This window comes from Myxocyprinus asiaticus, chromosome 17 (assembly GCF_019703515.2).
Source record: "Myxocyprinus asiaticus isolate MX2 ecotype Aquarium Trade chromosome 17, UBuf_Myxa_2, whole genome shotgun sequence".
NCBI classification, from domain to species: Eukaryota; Metazoa; Chordata; class Actinopteri; order Cypriniformes; family Catostomidae; genus Myxocyprinus; species Myxocyprinus asiaticus.
The window spans coordinates 41,902,491-41,924,664 of NC_059360.1; the positions used below are offsets into that span (position 1 = coordinate 41,902,491).

Genomic DNA, 22,174 nt, shown 5'->3' on the forward strand with positions numbered 1-22,174 from the left:
TGGTCTCTAAACGAATAAAGTCTGTTCTCTAAAACATATAATGTCACCCCCTAAATGTCAGCCAGTCACATGCACACTAAATGAATCCTTTTTATTCCTCAGCGCTGCTGATACAGTTCTACTCAGCAGTCACTGAGTCTGTCCTCTGCACTTCAGTAACTGTCTGGTTTGGTGCAGCTATGAAATCTTAATCTACAGTTTAGTCTATTTATATTCATCCAGCATACCATACCTCTTCTGCCATTACATTCCCTTGCTTCTGTATATAACAGATTTGGATTTGTATATTGTACATACATACAATATATACACTACACATACACATACAATATATACACTACACATACACATACAATATATACACTACACATACACATACTATATATACACTACACATACACATACAATATATACACTACACATACACATACTATATATACACTACACATACACATACAATATATACACTACCGTTCAAAAGTTTGGGGTCACTTGCCTGAAATGTTTCTCATGATCTTTAAAAACTTTTGTTCTGAAGGCATATGCTTAAATGTTTGAAATTAGTTTTGTAGACAAAAATATAATTGTGCCACAATATTAATTTAATTAATTACAAAACTAAAATAAAAAATAAAAACCGTTTTTTAAATGGATGACTTGGACCGAATAATTAAGAAAAGAAGCCACTAAGTGCCCAGCATATAGATGAGAACTCCTTCAATACTGTTTAAAAAGCATCCCAGGGTGATACCTCAAGTAGCTGGTTGAGAAAATGTCAAGAGTACATTTCCGCTAAATCTAGGCAAAGTGTGGCCACTTTGAAGATGCTAAAATATAACACAGTTTTGATTTATTTTGGATTTTTTTAGTCACAACATAATCCCCATATTTCCATTTCTATTATTCCATAGTTGTGATGACTTTACTATTATTCTAAAATGTGAATAAATAAATAAATAAATAAAGAATAAGTGACCCTAAACTTTTGAACGGTATATATATTGTCCTATTGTGTATTTCTATAAATACGTTATTTTCTATTCACTTTTTATTTTTATTCTATTTTTTTTAAATTTTTTTATTATTATTATTATTATCTCTGACTTGTTGCTGTATTGTATTGTTTGTGCACTGGAAGCTTCTGTCACCAAGACAAATTCCTTGTATAGTGACATACAAAATTTTGGGCACCCCTGGACAAAATTTCTGTTGCTGTGAATAGTTAAATGAGTAGATGATGAACTGATCTCCAAAAGGCTTAAAGTTAAAGATTAAACATTCTTTTCAACATTTTAAGCAATATTAGTGTATTATTTTTATTTTGTAAAATTTTTGAGTGAAAAAAGAAAAAGAAAAGGAGCACCATGCAAAAGTTTGTGCACCCCAAGAGATTTGAGCTCTCAGATAACTTTTACCAAGGTCTCAGACCTTAAGTAGCTTGTTAGGGCTATGGCTTGTTCACAATCATCATTTGGAAAGGCCAGGTGCTTTTCAAAGCTTTATACATACTCTGACTCCTCAAATCTTGTCCCAACAATCAGCAGACATGGGCTCCTCTAAGCAGCTGCCTAGCACTCTGAAAATTAAAATAATTAATACCCACAAAGCAGGAGAAGGCTATAAGAAGATAGCAAAGCGTTCTCAGGTAGCCGTTTCCTCAGTTTGTAATGTAATTAAGAAATGGCAGTTAACAGGAACAGTGGAGTTCCAATTGAGGTCTGGAAGACCAAGAAAACTTTCAGAGAGAACTCATCATAGGATTGCTAGAAAGGCAAATCAAAACCCCTGTTTGACTGCAAAAGACCTTAAGGAAGATTTAGCAGACTTTGGAGTAGTGGTGCACTGTTCTACTGTGCAGCAACACCTGCACAAATATGACCTTCATGGAAGAGTCATGAGAAGAAAACCTTTCCTGCATTCTCACCACAAATTTCAGCATCAGAAGTTTGCAAATTAACATCTAAACAAGCCTGATGCATTTTGGAAATAAGTCCTGCAGGCTGATGAAGTTAAAATATAACTTTTTGGCCACAATGAGCAAAGGTATGCTTGGAGAAAAAAGGGTGCAGAATTTCATGAAAAGAACATCTCTCCAGCTGTTAAGCACGGGGGTAGATCGATCATGCTTTGGGCTTGTGTTGATGCCAGTGGCACAGGGGAACATTTCACTGGTAGAGGAAAGAATGGATTCAATTAAATACCAGCAAATTCTGGAAGCAAACATCACACCATCTGTAAAAAAGCTGAAGATGAAAAGAGGATGGCTTCTACAACAGGATAATGATCCTAAACACACCTCAAAATCCACAATGGACTACCTCAAGAGGCACAAGCTGAAGGTTTTGCCATGGCCCTAACAGTCCCCCGACCTAAACCGCATCAAAAATCTGTGGATAGACCTCAAAAGAGCAGTGCATGCAAGACGGCCCAAGAACATCACAGAACTAGAAGCCTTTTGCAAGGAAGAATGGGTGAAAATCCCCCAAACAAAAATTTAAAGACACTTAGCTGGCTACAAACAGCTTTTACAAGCAGTGATACTTGCCAGGGGGTTTTACTAAGTACTGACCATACATGGTGCCCAAACTTTTGCTTCAGGCCCTTTTCCTTTTTTGTTATTTTGAAACCGTAAAAGATGAATATAAAGTAATATTGCTTATAATATTAAAGAAATGTGTCATCATTAACTTTAAGCCTTTTGGAAATCAGGCCATCTTTTGCTCCCTTAGCTATTCACAGCAACAGAAATTTTGATCAGCACCAATTCTCCAAGGTACACCTGGACACAGTTTTTCTTGGTTATTGGCAGATAGGATGTTCCAAGCTTCTTGGACAATTTGCCACAGTTCTTCTATCTATTTAGGCTGTCTCAATTGCTTCTGTCTCTTTATGTAATCTCAGACTGACACGATGTTCAGTGGGGGGCTTTGTGGGGGCCATGACATCTGTTGCAGGGCTCCCTGTTCTTCTATTCTAATCTTTTCTATTTGCAAAAGAAATGTTTGGGAGTCTAAAATATATATTTACTATTGACACACTAAAGCTGAAGATATAAATAACCATCTTAAGACAAATGCTTTTGTGAAACATCTTATGTGCCTAAGACTTTTGCACAGAACTGTATTTTTTATGCTTATGTGTAAGAAATATTTCTCCTGTTTGTGCACATTCCTGAAACTCTTGACCTGTCCTAGGGCAGGTCTAAGTGTGTTGATTTTTCAGGACTTTACAACTTTAGATGGTTTCAGAATCTGTCTTTTTACATTTATTTTTGGATTACAGTGGTTGCTAATGCCAAAGTCTCTTTTAAGACAGGTTTGTTCACTCGGCGCCCATCTTTGGAACGTGCCCGGGCAGCTATTGTCTATAAATAAAAGCGCCATAAAAGTACAGCTTTTATCTACTCGAATGGGGAAAGACCAAAATCTCCAAAATTTTTGGTCAAGATTACTATCAAAGACCATATTTCAAATCAACAATGAAATTTGACAACAACCGTATCATAAATTGTGCTTCTTTAGCTCAGATCACCTTAAAAAATGCAATTTGTTAGGTTGGTCCTGCTAATGTGCATGTGCGTTCTCAATTTAACTGACAGGCGATGTCCGTATCTAAAAGGTGATTGGCTCTTTTACACTGTAAGTCCGGACTTCCTTTTATACATCCGCCATATTGTTCCAATTTCTCCCAATCATTTTAATACCAGTGCTTCGTCTCGGGCTAGTTAGTCTCTGCTAATTCCAAATTACCCTGGTTTGTTGTAGCAACAATAACTTTAGTTGATGGTGTTTTTGTAATCGCTATTGTTACCATGGTGAATTTTTGTAAGGGCTGCGCAAGCGACCACACCCACATCCCTATTAGCAGATGGTAAAAGATGCCACTGTTGCTAATAGTAACTTTACTAAAACACTTTCTTGTCATTAACACAGCACTGACAGGATTAAGGATTTTTTTTACTGCAACACTGCAAGATATTCTATAATCCAGAATGCAAACACCAATCTCTCTCTCTATGTGCAGGGATTTGTGTGTTTAGCTCACTCAATGAATGTTTAGTCCCTTCTTTTCATTTATCTCAAGCTACCATTGGCTCAGTGTCTCCTATCTTTTGTAGCTCAATAATTTGAGTTTAGCTCAAATTATTATAGAGTTGTCCCACAGATTCCAACATATAAACTATAGCTAAACCTAACAGGAAATACAGCATTTACCCCTGTGTAACACCCGATAAGCTACAGAACATGATGAAAGTACAGCAGAGACCAGCTTGGTATTTATTGGCATTTCTTTAATTAAATGTTATTTGTTTATTGTTTTCCAAAACCAAAGACCATCCAATACAGTTGGGGGAAAATAAATAAATAAAGTGTTAAGTATGAACTTCTTTAATACATGTTTGGTCATGGAGAATGCACAAATAAGCATCAGTGATAAAGATCAGTGTTATGATAAAATTACAATTGTTAATTGGTCAAATATATCTAAGAACTATATGAAAAAAATCATATATTTTATCATGGTAAAAGACTATAATATTCATGAATACAGACAAATATAAGCGTCTGCTAATAAATACATTTAAGTATAGCTTGTAGTATATAATTTATTATAATAATTTAAAATCGTAAAATTGCAGTACACAAAGACTCTTTGTTAAAATAAATTTGCTTAAAAAAAATTCTCAGTTCATTCAGTCACTGAAACATACAGAGTCAAATCAAGATGTCTTGGCCCATACACATGTACAACCCACTATCACTCTCTCAAACATTGCCCTGAAGCACTTTCTGTCTTGCGTATCCTGTTCCAGCACCAGTATGTCCTGATATATGGGCAAAGAGTTAAATCTCGAGTCCACACCGGTGTTGGGATAGCTGCAATATTCTGAATGACACTGGGCTTCAAAGATTACTTGTGGAATTCTGTGGAAGGAAAACTTTGGTCTGAAAGCAGAGAAAATGTATTTAGCTGAGGCAAAACCCAAAGAATTGACCAAGATTCACTTTGCTTGATGTTTCACACTGACGTCACAAGGCCTGCTGTACCTTAAAACCACTTTCACTTCATTTTACAACTTAGCCATGGCAGCTAGACTAATGCTAACCTCTAAAAACATGACAATAAATCTGCTTCCTTTACTGTGTGGATGCAATGTAAAGCAAATAATATGCATCAACAAGTGTTATCGCACTAGACTGAACCAAATGTTTATCTCTAAGTAGCTTAAAAACAGACAAATTGACTCAATCTTCTGTCTGGTTAACGATTTTGTACTAGTTTGTCATTTTAAAACTCACATCCAGGTCCATGCAGATAGCGAGCGGTTGTGTATGTTGCCATTCCCAAACGTGTTCGCTGCCTGAGAGGAATCGTAGTCACTGGAAATCGTTAAATCAGTGTTGCATATTCGTTTCTTTTCTTGTTTGGAAAAAGTAATGCTCACCAGCACACAGCCCAGCAAAACCTGAGAGAAAGAACATTTATCAACAGTTATGATATTGTCTCTTGATATCATATCTCTTCAGATATGATTTATGATTACTCATCAACGAAGACCTAGCAAGAACTAGGATCTAGCAATTAAGAGACAATTTTTCATTTTGTAGCCAATTTTCATCGCAACATGCTAAATTTAATCTTAAGCATAGTTTTAAGATGAATCTTCAGTGAACACAATTTTCCAAAGTTATTCAATATAAATTTAACAGTCACGTATTTTTGAAATCTCAATTTTCTTTTTGTTCTTCTCACCATGTATTTAGCAATGAAGTAAAACATCTTTAATGTTCTCTTCTTGTGCTCTCCCACTGTGAAAATGTTTCTCTTTCACCTCATCTATTTATGCGATGCTTTTTTGTGATTGCATAGATAATACGGCCCACCTCTGACCTGGATTTCCTCATCAGATCAATTGATAGGTGAGGGGTGCTTTGCGTAGACCTAGATTTTGCCACTTATTTTCCTGTAATCAGACCTACGGACATAAGATTAGTCTACGTTGGCAAGGTTGCGGATCCGTTTTACAGAATTTCAGTTGAAAAAATATGACGAATCAGGCTTTTGGGGTAAGTTATCAAGATTTTGGAGGGGGTTTTTTCTGTTAAGAATCATGAAATTCTGTTCGGTGGTATCTGGTTTGTTAAGGTTTTACTGGTGGGGACTAATTTGCGGAAATTTTGATTGAAAGTTAATTTACCTCAGAGTTCCAGAAAAATGTATTGTGAAGGTTATTAACATGCAAGTTCCATTCTGTTCTTTTAAGAACAATGATGAATTCTTTTGAATGAAGAATGCAGGTTTTATCTGTAAGGGTTCTCACTCTTCAAGGTTATGGTATAATGTCTGGTATACTTTTAATTAAAAGCAAGCGTAGAAGAAATGTGGTCGTAAAAAAATCTTGAATGATCATGATCGGAGATCACTAAAACGCTTGAAGTCACATCATAAAAAATCGACAGTTGAACTCATGCGCAATGCAACCAGAATTTACAGGATTGGGACTAAGCAGCTGTGTGGCCACAAGAAAGCCACTTGTTAGTGAGGCTAATCGGAAAAAACAACATCAATTTGCTAGGGAGCATAAAGATTGGACAGTGAAGCAATGGAAAAAGGTCATGTGGTCTGATGAGTCCAGATTTTCCCTTTTCCAAAGCAATGGGCACGTCAGGGTAAGAAGGGAAGCGCTTGAAGCGATGCACCCATCATGCATAGTGCCCGCTGCACAAGCCTCTGGAGGCAGTGTTACGATCTGGGGTTGCTTCAGTTGGTCAGGTCTAGGCTCAACAACGTTATGCGGCAATAAAATGAAGTCAGCTGACCACCTGAATGTACTGAATGACCAGGTTATCCCATGAATGGATTTTTTCTTCCCTGACGGCACGGGCATATTCCAGAACGACAATGCCAAGATTCATCAGGCTCAAATTGTGAAAGAGTGGTTCATGGAGCATGAGGAATCATTTTCACACATGAATTGGCCACCACAGAGTCCTGACCTTAACCCCATTGAAAGTCTTTGCGATGTGCTGGAGAAGACTTTACGGAGTGGTTCAACTCTCCCGTCATCAATACAAGATCTCAGCCAAAAATTAATGCAGCTCTGGATGGAAATAAATGTTGTGATGTTGCATAAGGTTGTTGAAACAATGCCACGTTGAATGCACGGTGTAATCAAAGCTAAAGGCACTCAATGAAATATTAGTGTATGCAACTTTTTTTGGCCAGGCAGTGTACATTAGGTTCGTCAAACTCAATTTACTAAGGTTTTATTCAATAATTTTTTTTTATGTTTGTCCAACTTAATTTATTTTAGTAATCATTAGTATATGCCAGGCGAGCAAATGTAATAACAGTGAAACTATTGCACTGTTTAATTTCAACTGCTTAAAGAGCTAAACAGCGCTCAAATCACTTGAAAGTGAACGTTCATCCTCAACCTAAGCACAAGCCCCATTCTTCACCACAATAGTAACCCCCAAAACTCCAGCATTACAGACTCTCTTTAAAAAAAAAAAAAAAAAAAAATGATGACATTAAACATTAACAAATCTCCTTTTCTCATTTTGCTCAAAAATGCATAAAATAACACTTAATTTCAACACTTGTTCTCCCTATGCAGTCCCATGCAAAGCAGGCTGGGAAATGAAATCCCCTGGCCAGTTTCATCAATGCTACATTAACACCACAAAAAGTAATAATGTTGTCCTAACTCAAATGGATTAAGTAACTTCCATTTTACTAATTTAAATGGATAGAACATAATAAAATCAAGTTGAGACAAAATGTTCTAGAATTGTGTTGCTTTATTTAATTTTAATTAAGTAATCTGATCAAGCAGCAAATATCCTTTTATGGCATTTAACCATATACAGAAGGGCTTTAAGATATAAAAAGAAAAGTTTCTTTAATACCAGACTCTAAAAGGATATTAAGATATCTTTAATACTCCGGCTTTGGAAAAACAACACAAAAAAGTATTTTGCATTCCATTTTCTTTCCCATTTCTGGACTCACACCATTAGCATTTAACGAAGTGGTGTTAAAGTCAACTGATTTTAGTAATAGACTATTTATTTTTTTTACCTGTTGTTTTGCTCCAAAATCATGGGTGAAAATCGCTATTTTGACCCCCCTCCACAAATTATTGGATTACTCCGTAAATTTTGATCCATGGCATTTAATATTTTGGCTTTCATCGTCATTTATGTTTATTTTAAAGTATTAACAAAATTTAAAAAAAAATTCAGCCAGGTAAATTTCAGTAATTTGGTCGATTTGACATGGAATAACCCAATATTATGTTTTAGATACTTGTATCCAAGCATGGGATGGGTTGGTGTTTTTGTTTGTCCCCACCAGTTATCTGAGACACAAGACTTCTAAGCCCACAAGACCCCCTTGGTCAACCAACTTCCCCAGAAAATGTTACTGGTGAACGGCATGTCTATTCTGGTTTACCAGCAAGATCACCAAACCAGCATAAACCAGCCTGGAGCAGTGGTCTTTTTGGTTGGGACACCAAAAGTAAGAAAGGACTATAGTTAGAAGATTTAACAGTTGTATAATAGTCAGTTGAAATACATGCACATTGTTGAAGCTGGGTTTGTGGCCTCTATGTTATATTGGCAAGAAAAGACAATAGTACAGTGTGAATAGGTTATATTAGTCTGTGAGTTGATGATGCTAAGTGTTATATCGTAGTAAAACACGTAACTCTTTTGATTCAGATCAGTACTTGTTTGACTGCTAAATCACCAGAGCAATGTTGAAGAATGAATGCATGAAGCGATCAGCCTGTTTGAGTGCCCAGACACACAGTTATAGGGAAAAAATCACATTATGCTGCCTAAAAAATATTTTAAATCATATGAATAGGCAAAAAAATGAAGCGGTGCATTCTTTTGGAAATGCATAAAGAATATCAATAACGAAAGTATATTATCTATTATCATCAACCATAATCTAGGTATTTTACATCTCAAGAGGCTTTCGGTAAATTCCATTGTTCCTAGGGCATCAAGGCAAAACGTTGTTTATTCTTATTCTTATCCCAGCATCAAAGTGTGAAGTGCTCTTGATAGATTGCCTTCACTGATATGGTTTCTCTGTGTGGTCACATCACCAACATCATACGAGTGCTTTAGTGAAAATCGGCCTATTTTTACCACCCACATAACCATTCACATTTGGCTGCGAAGACAGTCTTTGAAGTCAGCTCCTTTTTTGGTCAATATTCTGATTCTATTTTCCTTTTATTATCTATAATGCTTTTAATACAACCATCCTTAATACCAACACTGATAGAAAACGAAAGACAAAATATACCATACAAAGAACTCTAAGGGGCTGTTCACACAGGACACAATCTTGCATTCAGTGGGGTTCCCATGGTCATGGAAAACCTGGAAATATCAGGTCATTTAAAAATAGGAATTCCAGACGCAGAAATGTCATAGAACATAAGAAAGAGTTAAATCTTAAAAGTAATGGGAATTTCTAAAAGAAAATTATGCTTTGCCCTAAAATATCCTATTTGCTAGAAATTGCTCATATACTGAATGTGATCTCCATAAAATTATTTTTAAAAGTCCTTATCCAGTAATCCTTATCCAAATAAATAAATGGTTTTTTAAAAGAGGAGCGAGAAGGGGCCCACCCACAAATATTTTGCCTGGGCCCTATGAATTTTAGTGATGCCCCAGCCCATAATAGGTATACTTTTTGTTTGAATATCTAAGTAAGCAACCAATCAAAACCCAATGACAAATCATAGATCAATAAGTATTAACTTTGCTAATTAGGCAAATGGTCGATATTGGTGTGTAACTTCCATTAATGGACAGCTGAATCATGGCTACCCAGAGTTATGTCACTATATTATGCAATTCTTTGATATGGTAGGTCATGATGCGGGAATCCTCTCTCTTTCTGTTGGTTTTTTTACTTACTCTCAAATTGACTGGTGGTATACATCATTTACATAGCCCTGCAGTCAGCAATCGGAAGCCACTCAGCAGTTCTCTGACCTCATTTCCCCATTTTGACTTTGATACAAGGAAATAATGAAAAGATGCATTTATAATAGTATCCGCTGGTGTGATTTCACCACAATAAATATATTAATTGTAGAATTCCTGTTACTCAGAGGCTAAAAAAACCAAGACAAAGACCATAATGATGAAATACAGTATTCCATATTGCATTTGACAAAAGAAACCTTAGATGTGATCATGTGATTTGTTTTATTCTTTTTTTTTTCTCTCAAAGATCTATGAAACCTTTGTTTAGTAATGGCCAAAGTAAATGTTTTCACTTTTTGCTTGCTGTTTGTAATGATTTGAAATGTAATATTCAGCTAGTGGCGCAACTTATTTACCTCAAACATTTAAAAGATAATTTAATAATAATGGAAAAAGATGCTGATTTAATCTGAATTAAGTTGTGAAACTGTGAAAATGAAAATCAGTTGTGTATAATAGTAATTGCTTTTATTTTTTCAAAGATTCTTCAAATTTGTGGTCATGTGTGGTTCACTATAAATGCCCGCTTGTTCTTGGATATCACTTTACTGAAATCTTGTTCATGAGTATGAAAGTAGGAGTTGTACAGTTCCTAAACCTTTTGAAACTCCCAAATGTAGGTCAGTTGCATGCATCACATTTACAAAAGGTGCTGCCCTTTGGGTTTTATGACCAAAGAAGATGAACAAACAATAAAAATGATAGTATAATAGTATATACACTCACTTAGCACTTTATTAGGAACATTATGATCCTAATATAGTGCCCAACATGGTCTTCTGGTGTTGTAGCCCATCCGCCTCAAGGTTCTGCTATTCTGCTCACTACAATTGTACAGAGGGGTTATTTAAGTTACCGTAGCCTTTCTGTCAGCTTTCCGAACCAGTCTGGCCATTCTCTGTTGACCTCTCTCATCAACAAGGCATTTTCGTTCGCAGAACTGCCCCTCACTGGATGTTTTTTGTTTCTGGCACCATTCTGAGTAAATTCGAGAGACTGTTGTGCGTAAAATCCCAGGAGATCAGCAGTTACAGAAATACTCAAACCAGCCCATCTGGCACCAACAATCATGCCACGGTCTAAATCACTGAGATCACATTTTTTCTCCATTCTGATGGTTGATGTGAACATTTACTGACGCGCCTGACCCGTATATAAATGATTTTATGCATTGCACTGCTGCCACATGATTGGCTGATTAGATAATCTTATCAATAAGTAGGTGTGCAGGTGTTCCTAATAACTAATAATGTGCTCAGTGTACAGCCATGTCCACACTAATCCTTTTAAGTTTGAAAACTCAATTTTCATTGTCGTTATACATTATCGTTTTCCAAAGTATGCCATTTTCGGTGGTGGAAAACACTGTTTCAGTGAATGAGAGTGCACATAGACAAATTAGTGCATTTTCAAATGAGGGAAATGGAGGGAACCAAGCCATATCTAAGGACCAGGATATCATATAGAGACTGGAGGGCTCTTTTGACTTGAACGACCAAGCAACCACCCAGAACACCCTAGCAACCCCCTGGAACAGCTTAGCAACTGCATAGCAATACCCTGGCAGCAACATCGCCCTAGCATCATGGTGGAAACTTTTGCACAGACAAATGGCATTAATATTTTCTTCATAAAATGTAAAAATCAAGTTTTTGTTGTATTGTTGTTTGTTATAGTTTTGTTGTGTATAATGGCTCTGTGTTTCCCCTTCAATCCTTTGAATTTTCAGAGTGGGACAGGACAGGGCCAGACCACTAAATTTCACCACATTTGACGTAATTGTAAACCAGCACTGCGAAATGCAAGCTGCCATAGACATGGGGCGGAAGTATGCTGACATGACATGCAAACTGTCAATTGAGGCCAATAGCATTAACAGAATGCAATGCGGGACCTGAAGAATAGTGGAAAGAAACATATTCAGCAGGAGTTTAAATCTGCATACTTATTCATACCTTCTGATTTGAGTACATGCCAGAAACATATCAATGAAAGTAGGTTACAATAGTATATTATGGTTGTCAAGGACACTAAAGTTAGGGTTAGTTTAAGGTGCACTAAGGACACAAATTAAATGTTATACAGTGTTATACTACATTAGAGTTGTCAAAACCCATGTGAATAGATTTACATTAACGATGGAATTGAAATAGTACTGTTATATGTAATTATAGTGACACAATACACTCAAACTGGTATTTCTGCTGACACATTGATATGACAATGCATAAGATGTACCATGAAAGGAGGTAATTCATCACAGGAAGTGCTCCTACACCACGTCAATTGCCCGAACAGGCCTCTCTATATAAACTGAACCTGCTATTGCAAAGTAGAGCAGCATATGACATCTGACAGAGAACACAGTTGAAAGAATTTAAGTGAAATAAGTGCAAGAATGTCATCGCCGTTTAACATCCAGTTCCTGATGGTGAGTATTTCTGAAACTTAGAAGATGGCCTGCTAGCTATTATGTAGGACATTTGTATCTAAAATGACAATACAACTGCTGTTTCACAGGTGGCTTGTATGATGGGGCTCCTTTTGATATCACTTGGGGTTGAGGGGGCACCTTCAAAGAAAGTACTTCACAAGACGGCAGAAGAATCAGATCCATCATCATACAGACTGATCTTGGATTCACAGTTTAAACCCTCATCCAATCCAATCCGTCCAATCAACAATGACTCCATTTCTCCATGGATTTACACGTAAGACCTTCTGTTTCTGTAGTCTTCTATTAGCTTAAAATGGTGCTAGCAATGCCAAAGTCAGGGGTTCGATTCCCAGGAAATGCATAGGCTGATAAAATGTATAACTTGAATTTTCTGCAAGTTGCTTTGGATAATGTGTTTCATGTTGATATATCACTTTGTCTGGAAGACTTAATTGATTACTGTATGAAATGTTCAAGTTATGTCTCATACAATATGGTAAACTGCATACAGCCATTGTTGTATCAGTATCGCAAAGGCTACTATTTAAAAAAAAAAAAAAAAAATCACCCATGACTTACTCTGTTTTTAGGTTTATTCAAGATAAGGACCTGTACCCCTCTAAAATTGCAGAGGCAAAATGTTTGCTGACTGGATGTTTGAATATAAGAAATGAAGAAGACAATAGCTATGAATCCAAACCCATTTACAGGCAAATTCTGATCTTAAGGAGAGTTCGAGGAGACAAGCACAACTATTCCTTCAAACTGGAGTACAAAACCATTGCAGTGGGATGTACATGTGTCCGTCCATATACTGAAGAAGTTAGAACCTGAAGGAGTTTGATATTGTTCCTCTGTTATATTAGATCTACTCACTATTAGTTTTATAATTTCACTATTTAATGACTGTTTAATTTATTCATGTCATCATATATGTGTTTGCAAATTTATTTATTTTCTGAATTATTTGATTGAAATTTTTCATATTATTTCATCACTGAACAAGTTTAAACAGTAAATTTCAATTTGTGCCTGTGTTACTGTAGATGTTATAACATTACAAGACTTGTGTTATTTATTCATGTGATCTTATGCATTTTTGCAAAGATATTTATTTTCTGAAATGAGATTTTGAAAAATAATTTGATTTTAACAGTAGAACCTGATTCATGTTCATGATATCATATATACGTTTGCAAATGTATTTATTTTTTACAGTTTTATAATGATATTTAATTATATTTTTTGCATGAATTATTTGAATATTTATTGATCAAAACTTGTTTTTATGGGTATGAGTTATGCATTAAAATTAATAAAAATACATTGGTTTCGATGGTCATATTTTGTATTTAAAACTACTATGTAAAAAGTGGTAGCCTGGAATTGTTACCTTAAAGGAATATTCTGGGTTCAATACAAGTTAAGCTCAATCGACAGCATTTGTGGCATAATATTGATTACCACAAAAATCTATTTTGACTCATCCCTCCTTTTCTTTAAAAACAGCAAAAATCTGGATTAAAAGTGAGGCACTTACAATGGAGGTGAATGGGGCCAATCCATAAACGTTAAAATACTCACTGTTTTAAAAGTATAGCCACAAGACGTAAACAATATGCGTGTTAACATGATTTTATCGCTTCCTTACCTTTTCTGTGTAAAGTTATAGCCAATTTTACAACTTCGTTGTCATGACAACAAGATGTCGAAAAAAACCTAAAATGACTGTAAAAATTAAGATTTAAACAACTTTACAGATCAAATAATACACAAGTTTTAACAGAAGAATTAATGTAAGTGCTTTTATAAAATTAAAAGCTTCACATTTCTGCCTTTAAACCATCCAAAATTAACCCCCATTCACTTCCATTGTAAGTATCTCACTGTAACCCAGATTTTGAAAAAAAAAATTTCTCTTTTCTTCCCAATTTGGCATGCCCAATTCCCAAAGCGCTCTAAGACCTCATGGTGGCGCAGTGACTTGCCTCAATCCGGGTGGCGGAGAACGAATCTCAGATGCCTCCACGTCTGAGACTGTCAATCCGTGTATCTTATCACATGGCTTGTTGAGCACGTTACCGCGGAGACCTAGCGAATGTGGAGGCCCACGCTATTCTCCATGGCATCCAAGCACAACTCATCAAAATTATGCCACAAATGCTGTTGATTGATCTTAACTTGTATTGAACCCGGAATATTCCTTTAAGGAGCTATTTCTGCCTAATCTAACCTTTAAAATTACTTTTGTTGGTGTAACCTAATGCATTCCGGTTGATTCAGTGATCTTAAATAATATCTTTGACTTGCATCAAACCTGTTAGTTTAGATGTTACCAAATGAAGCAATTTTTAACCGTTGTGCATCAATTTAAAAAAGTTACTCAGAGGTCCTTAGAGGACAAAAATGTCCACGTCAAAAAACTGCCATAATAATATTATATATAAATATTTTTTTTTCACTTTAAATGAGTTTTTAACCAACATCAGTCCTGATCATAACTACCAAATATTCATTCATTTTCAGGATTTTAACCCTTTAAATGCCAGTTTGTTTATATAATGCCACTGTTGTTTTTTATGAAAAAACAAATAAAAAAATGATGAATTATTTTCCATATACTAAATGCTAAGGGGAATTTTTTTTTTTTTTTTTTTTTTTTGGATTATCACAGTATGGGATATGTCAATGATTAGCAACAACACTGATTTTTATGCATTATTATTTTTTGTGCATTGTCAGATTAAAAAAAAAAAAAAAAAAACACTCAGTACCTTAGTAGACAAAAATGCCCGTGTCCAAAAACTGCCATAAAAATATTATATATTAATATTATTTTCCACTTTCACTGACTTAAGATTTTTTAACCAACATCAGTTTAACCAAATGAATCAAATATTCATTCATTTTCAGAATTTTAACCCTTTAAATGGCAGTTTGTTTATATAATGCCACTGTTGTTTTTTAAACACACATACACACAAATTTCTAAATACACATACAAAACACACTCTGACATCCATACAAACACACCCACACAACTTTAGCTGCATCATTTATTCAATTGGCCTGCAGCGCTCTATAATACAGCAAACAGAAAATAGGATAAAAGCATGTATTTGCTCCATAGGCTAAACATGAGAAAAAGGGCTCCATCTGGTGGAAAATATAAAAAATGTAAATTTTGAAGCCAGGGCTCCAGAATTAAAGCATAATATCATAGAATTCATGATATTATGCTTTAATGGCACTGGGATCAAATATTGCAGTTTTAATGGGTTTCAATGGGGACATTTTTGTCCTTAAGGTCCTGAGTGTAACTATTTTGTGTACGCAGTGTATTATAGATGTATTATAGTAACTGAGGTTGAAATATCAAAATTCCCCCAAAAAGACACACCTTTGGCAAAATGTATGCTGTTGGCATTAACACAGCCAAAATTATCGAAAAAACAAAAATGAAAAAGACAAAAATGTCCCGAAGGTCGCACAAGGGTTAAGTCAACATTTTTTTTAGTGTGTTGTCTTTGAAGCACTTTTAAAATTCATATATCAAATGTTTCACACTATAATGGCCCTGAAAAAGTCACAAGGACAAAACCATACCAGCAGTCCTTTATTTCCCACTGTCTCTAAAATATATTTTACAATTTCTGTACAGCATTATATATATATATATATATATATATATATACAAATCAGACACCAGCTGATTATGAGGCATGTGAACATATGTACAGCGGCAAAAGCAGTTTACCAAAAATAGAGGTTCAGCAGATTGACTGCATCCACATGGGCAAAGTACATGAAACCTTTCAAACGTCACCCATATACTCACAAACACACATAGTTACCACTCACATTCACTCATTTTTGGCACTGTTGGCATACAAGCTCAGCAACACATCTCTGTGTTTTCTCAGATTAAGGTAGTAAAGATTCCATCACAATCTTTGCTGACAGGCCAGTTCTGTTCATCTGAAAACATGGCCATCGTACCTTACAATGATATACCAATATCATAATCTGCTTTCAGAGTCCTGATCTCTTATTATCCAAGCTAATAAGCTTAGCATGATAGTCAGTCCTTTGGTGAATGGTCTCCAATATGATCAGCATGTGTTGTGAGAAGACCTCAAGGCACCTGGAACATAAGTTCAGAAATACAGCGATTAAGAATAGGGCAAAAACCACACGGTTACACTAAAAATGGCTTTTCACATGTTTTATCAATTGCATCACATCATGCAAACATGAAAAACATAGATTGTGGTCACATTAATACACTATAGCATTTATAGTAGTTTAGCTGGATTACTGCATACATTAATACTAAGTATAAATACAAAGTTACTACATACACATCACCTCTGAATACACCAAAAAAAAAAAAACAAACAAAAAAAAAAAAACAGTACACACATCTAATTTACAGTCGTACAACACAAAAACACATCTTAGTTTATCTAGTTTCCATTTCTACCCTGATTTGTATCTTTATTTTATCTTTGCACCATCAGTACATGCAAAGCTACTGTATACTAAAGACTTAAGGTATGTGTGATGATGACTCATACATAATATGACTCACTATGGTCTAAACTACAGAATGTGGTTCAAGAAAGTTTTTTTTTTTTTCAATCTTGATGCCCAATTCCACATCCACATGATACACAAAGCGTTTTGTGCAGCAGCAAACACAGGTATACTTGTTCTTTGGTTGCAAATATCATACGATAGGCCTTGTAACCATTAACATGTCCAATGCTGCCATTCTTATCCTAACTACGACTGGCTAGGCATTATTTTGTTCTTGAAAAATCTGGACAGGAAAAGCTCCTGATTCTCTTTCATTCTACTGCCAGTCCAGTTCCAACTGTTCCTTGTTTTTCCTCACCTCCTCAGCATGTTTGTCCTGGAAAAACAAAAGACAGAGAGAAGAAAAACGTTTTAATAATAGCTCTTTTAATAAAGCAAAGACAGAATTAATGATTTGTTGGCTTGACAAAAATGAAAGACCAATGAAATCAAAACTGGAGTTTTGTGTGTTTTAGTCCATTTCAGTTAGCTTTGAAGCTAACTACAGTATATGCTAATTAACTTGTTAAAGGAATATTCCAGGTTCAATACAAGTTAAGTTCAATTGACAGCATTTGTGGCATAATGTTGATTACCACAAAAATAATTTCGACTTGTCCCTCCTTTTAAAAATAAATAAAAATAAAAATAAAAATAAAAAGGAGCAAAAATCTTTGCTCTTTGTTGCCATGACAATGTCACATTGTAAACACTAAAACCCTAAAATGACTGTAAAAATGATGATTTAAACAACTTTACAGCTCAGATATTACACAAGTTTTAACAGAAGAATTAATGTAAGCACTTTTATAAAATGTTATGCTTCACACTTTCCCCCTTTAAACCCTCCAAAAATTGGCCCCATTCACTTCCATTGTAAGTGTCTCACTCTAACTGCAACTTTTTGCATTTTTTTATATATATAAAAGGAGGCAGAAGTCTTAATTATTTCTTTGTGATAATCAACATTATGCCACAAATGCTGTTGATTGAGCTTAACTTGTATTGAACCTGGAATATACCTTCAGTGTTGATAAAATTAACTTTTAGCAGATATAGGCATTTATTATTTGCAGTCTTTCTCTTCCAGGAAAATGTATGAAAATACTGATGACTTCAATTGCAAATCTTGCACATAAACTCGTGGCATTAGTTGGGCTAATATTGTATCTTGGGCCAAAACAAACGGATTGCAATTATGTTTTGGCGTCACTAGTGGTGCTTAAGATCCACATTGCAGCTTTAAAAATAGAACTGTGTTAGAATGTCAAAAATTAATGTACCTTCTCCTGGAGACGCTCCAACATGGCGGCGATGTGGGCCTCCCTGTTCTCTTTGTTCATCTCCATTCTTTGATCCAGCTTTTCTTTGGCCATCTTGATGAAGTTGTTGTGCTCCTCTATGGCTTTCTTGGCCACCTCCCGTTCATGTTCTCTCTTCTCAGCCAAGTGCTTCAGAAGCTCAGATTCTTGACACTGATGGGTTTGAAGGGGCAGAAAAACAATATGAGACTCCACAGTATGTCAGCTCAAAATATATATACTGTACTTCTGATTGAAAGTTGTCACACATCTATTTAAAGGTTCAGGTACAGGATGCTAAATATTCAGGAACAGTTTTACTTTGTAATAGACATACAAGTGAAAACTAGATGTTCCTTACCTTTCTTCTCTCCTCAGCTGCATCCAGTTTCTTCTGGATCTCTTCCAACGAGGGGTCCCTGCGGGGTGGGAAGGTGGGATGAAATTCTCTCTGACCGTCAAAGGATGGTGGTCTGAGGATGACCTCAAAGGCCTGACCAGATGATCGCTTGTTTAGCTCAATGACCTCCATGTCTTTAATAATGCCCAGGTTGAGATCCACTACATCTAAAACAGAAGACCAACAAAGAAAAGATGAATCTCACAAAAAACATTTTCAGGTAACATACATATAGGTTACTTGCATAAACAAAACGAAGCACAAGAAAGTGAAGCACATTTCCCCCATTTTTTTCCCAAGCACATTTTCTTTTTTGTATTTTTTTTGGAATTAAACCAAAACAAGTTCTGTAATGCAATGATTTTGTATTTAAATCAGCATTACAGCGAATAAATTCTATATAACAAATATAACTAGCATGAAGTATAAATAGTTTACAATTTAACTAATGATGCTTTATTATATATATATATATATATATATATATATATATATATATATATATATATACACACACACACAGTATACACACATACTAAATATATATAATAATAATTATTATTATTATTGCATTACAGTAGTGAGAATTGGAAGAGAAATTTCCTTCACTGTCAAGAAAAACATTTCGCAATGCAAAAAAATCAAAAATCAAAAATCAATATCTTAATGGTCCTAAAACATGCATTCATCATGTGCAAATTCTTATTTATTTATTTTGATTTTGTTTTGTAATTTAACCTGAACAATGCTCTAGACAGGTTTCATAAGATTCACCCAATGATTCATTCGAAAGATTAATTTATGCAACTGACTTTTAGCTACTTACAAAGTAATATTCATAAACAAAAATATTAAAATTCATAAAATAAACAGATTGCATTCCCTAAACATGCATTGATAAACTCTAATCTGTGACATATGTGTGACTTAATATATAGCGGAAATGACTCAAGTTTTAGATGAGGGGCTGAAGGTACCTTGTGTTTTCTTGGTGGGCTTTTCCTGCGGTTTTGGCAAGATGCAGGAGCAGAACAGAGACACTAGTGGGAGCTCCTTAATCTTCTCTCTGTACGCTGCAGGAGAGAGAGACAAGTTATTTTGAGCAATACCACTGATCACATGCTATGATCTCACACATCATTCCTTATGCCTGATCAAACACTCACAAGAGCACATCATGCAGGTGGACACACATTTTCTCACACGTACCTGCAAGAGTCATCTTTCCTTCCAAGTTCACCAAGGCAACTCAGCTGATCCTAGAGGAGACAGGAAAGATGATGTAATCAGAAACCACAGTATATCGATTCTTCAGGATATGTCTTTGTCCTTACATAAAAGTCCCACTTAGTTTAGACACATGCATTTTATCATTAGCAAATGCACAGGAACAATTATATAGGCACAAACACAAATCACATCTAAATTTGAGACAGAAAGCAGCTAAATCTAACACACCATACCACACAACAATATGCTTGCTGTAACCTTTAAACATTAAAAAATCTATTCAAAACCACCAAACAAAGCAAGCAACACATAAAGATAAAAGTAATTTACATGATGGCAATCTTTTGCAAAGAGGAGACTATGAATGTATCAGAGGTGTTCAAGGTTTATGAATGTCTTTCAGCCTACGCGCCTTTTCTATCTGTCTCTCCTTTTCTATGCCTCTGTCCTCCCTGTGCCCCCTCATTTCCCACGCTCACGATTGCTACACATGCTAAAACCTTTGAAACCTTGTGACATTTTCAGTGCATGCATGGGCTTAAACCATATATTAAATTAAACATTTTTAGTTGTCAGTACAAAGATGCCCTTCTTTCCATTTAACATGCTCTATAATATATACACCTAGACTTATATACATACCATATGTATATATACAGTTTATACAGGCTATCCACAATAAAATGGCTCATAAACTGAACACTCAAATATGGATTATTACACCCATTTTACATAGAATTGCAGGCATGATAAACTAATTTAGCTCCTGTTTTATGAATCCCAGCCACACAGCTAATTTAACGAATAATACATGCTTTTGTTTAGAGCTCAGCAAAAATCATGCATTTCAATTCTCATTTATTATTTTCTCAGTCTTAGAAAAGTAAAATGAATAGATTTATAACATTTTACATTACAGTTTTTACACATTTCTTTGTTATTTATAATGCACATCAAAGCATTTTCTTAACCTCCCACTGCTTTCTGATTGAAAAAATATCTTGTTTCGAAATTAGAGGCATGCAGCTCTATGCAGGGGCTGTGGCCTTCTGCACCACCAACACATAATCACACCTCTCAGTACCACCTACAACAATGATCAGAGCACACTCAATGCAGGACCTCCAAGACCGCCACCTACATTGAAATGCATGCTTTTCTCTACATGCCACTTTATAAATGCACTTTTTCCACTTTGCCCCTATATTCCACATAGCACTAGCCAATGCAATGCACTTTGCATTAGAATAATGTTATAATAAAGCACAACACTGCGTGACTGCTCTCATAATTGATAATAAAAGAGTACTGATGTGGAATTAAGATACTTAAAAGTTGCAAAACTCAACAATGCAAACAAATATGTATATGCATAAAATACAATTTATGTAAACATATTAAGTTCTATAATCCCAGCTGCCCAAAGTATAAAAAAAATATTTCTGAACCATGCAACCATTGCATTGCAATTCTGAAATGCAAAATAATATAGGGCATGCCACAATATATATATATATATATATATATATATATATTGTTTCAAATTAGAAATAAACAACATCTGCTTAGTAGAATGAAAATAACTTCCTTAAAGATAAACTTAACATCAGTCTAGTCACTTTCTGATAAAGCATTCTCTCTTTGTCCTGCAAAAGCATTACAATGTAAATTATGCAATTAGATGATATTCACCTGAACTCACCAGCAGTGTGCTGTGAGATTCTGTCTGTCTTGTCCTCACGCTCAGTCTGACAGTCTGCTGCTGTTTGGATGCTCAACCTGGCAGCATCAGCACCACCTCTGCTAGATAAAGCATGACATCACCTTCCAGCTCTGTGATTGGCCGAGAGGGATGCAAGCTTCTGATGGGCTGGAATGGTTGGGAGTGCAGACAGGGGGTGGTTAACTCTTTGTTGAGAAACAGAAAGGGAGGGAGCATAGATTTATGCCGTTTAATGCAGAAGAAACATACAATTTTTTAAATAAGAAATAAATAATTAAATATAAATATATCATAAATTAAAAAAGGAAACAGAATGTATAATGATAACTGTTAGCGAGTGGAAACAGCAAATTTGACCAGTTCTTAGATGTACATCAGAGCAAATATAAAGACTTGAAAACCTGTTTTGCTTTGCAGATGTGTATCTTTTTTTAATTTGTCTCAGTTTAGAATTTAATTAGGTGCAGAATCCTGTGATAAACC

At 35.3% G+C, this 22,174-nt stretch overlaps 3 protein-coding genes across 6 annotated transcripts; 1 reads left to right on the forward strand and 2 right to left on the reverse strand.

Annotated features, from left to right (window-relative positions):
- Positions 1–4,720: 4,720 nt before the first annotated feature.
- Positions 4,721–5,794, reverse strand: il17a/f2 (interleukin 17a/f2). The gene is made up of 3 exons (XM_051722738.1): positions 5,755–5,794; positions 5,301–5,467; positions 4,721–4,946 (listed from the first exon to the last, which is right to left on the reverse strand). Exons 1-3 carry the CDS (start codon positions 5,779–5,781, stop codon positions 4,721–4,723), a joined length of 420 nt encoding a protein of 139 aa, XP_051578698.1. The 5' UTR covers positions 5,782–5,794.
- A 5,933-nt stretch (positions 5,795–11,727) lies between these two features.
- Positions 11,728–13,757, forward strand: il17a/f1 (interleukin 17a/f1). Its single transcript, XM_051722642.1, has 3 exons — positions 11,728–12,453; positions 12,543–12,733; positions 13,050–13,757. The coding sequence occupies exons 1-3, from the start codon at positions 12,421–12,423 to the stop codon at positions 13,291–13,293; spliced, it is 468 nt and encodes a 155-aa protein (XP_051578602.1). The 5' UTR covers positions 11,728–12,420; the 3' UTR covers positions 13,294–13,757.
- A 1,779-nt stretch (positions 13,758–15,536) lies between these two features.
- On the reverse strand, positions 15,537–21,737 carry stmn4l (stathmin-like 4, like). 4 transcript variants are annotated; one of them, XM_051722533.1, is made up of 7 exons: positions 21,661–21,737; positions 19,948–19,997; positions 19,716–19,811; positions 18,700–18,905; positions 18,321–18,512; positions 17,357–17,374; positions 15,537–16,603 (listed from the first exon to the last, which is right to left on the reverse strand). In XM_051722533.1, exons 2-7 carry the CDS (start codon positions 19,958–19,960, stop codon positions 16,595–16,597), a joined length of 534 nt encoding a protein of 177 aa, XP_051578493.1. In that variant the 5' UTR covers positions 19,961–19,997; positions 21,661–21,737; the 3' UTR covers positions 15,537–16,594. The 4 variants fall into 4 exon arrangements, with proteins under 4 accessions (XP_051578493.1, XP_051578490.1, XP_051578491.1 ...); XM_051722530.1 differs by lacking the exon at positions 15,537–16,603 and having other exon boundaries at positions 16,632–17,374; XM_051722531.1 differs by lacking the exon at positions 15,537–16,603 and having other exon boundaries at positions 16,632–17,374; positions 21,671–21,733.
- Positions 21,738–22,174: the final 437 nt, after the last annotated feature.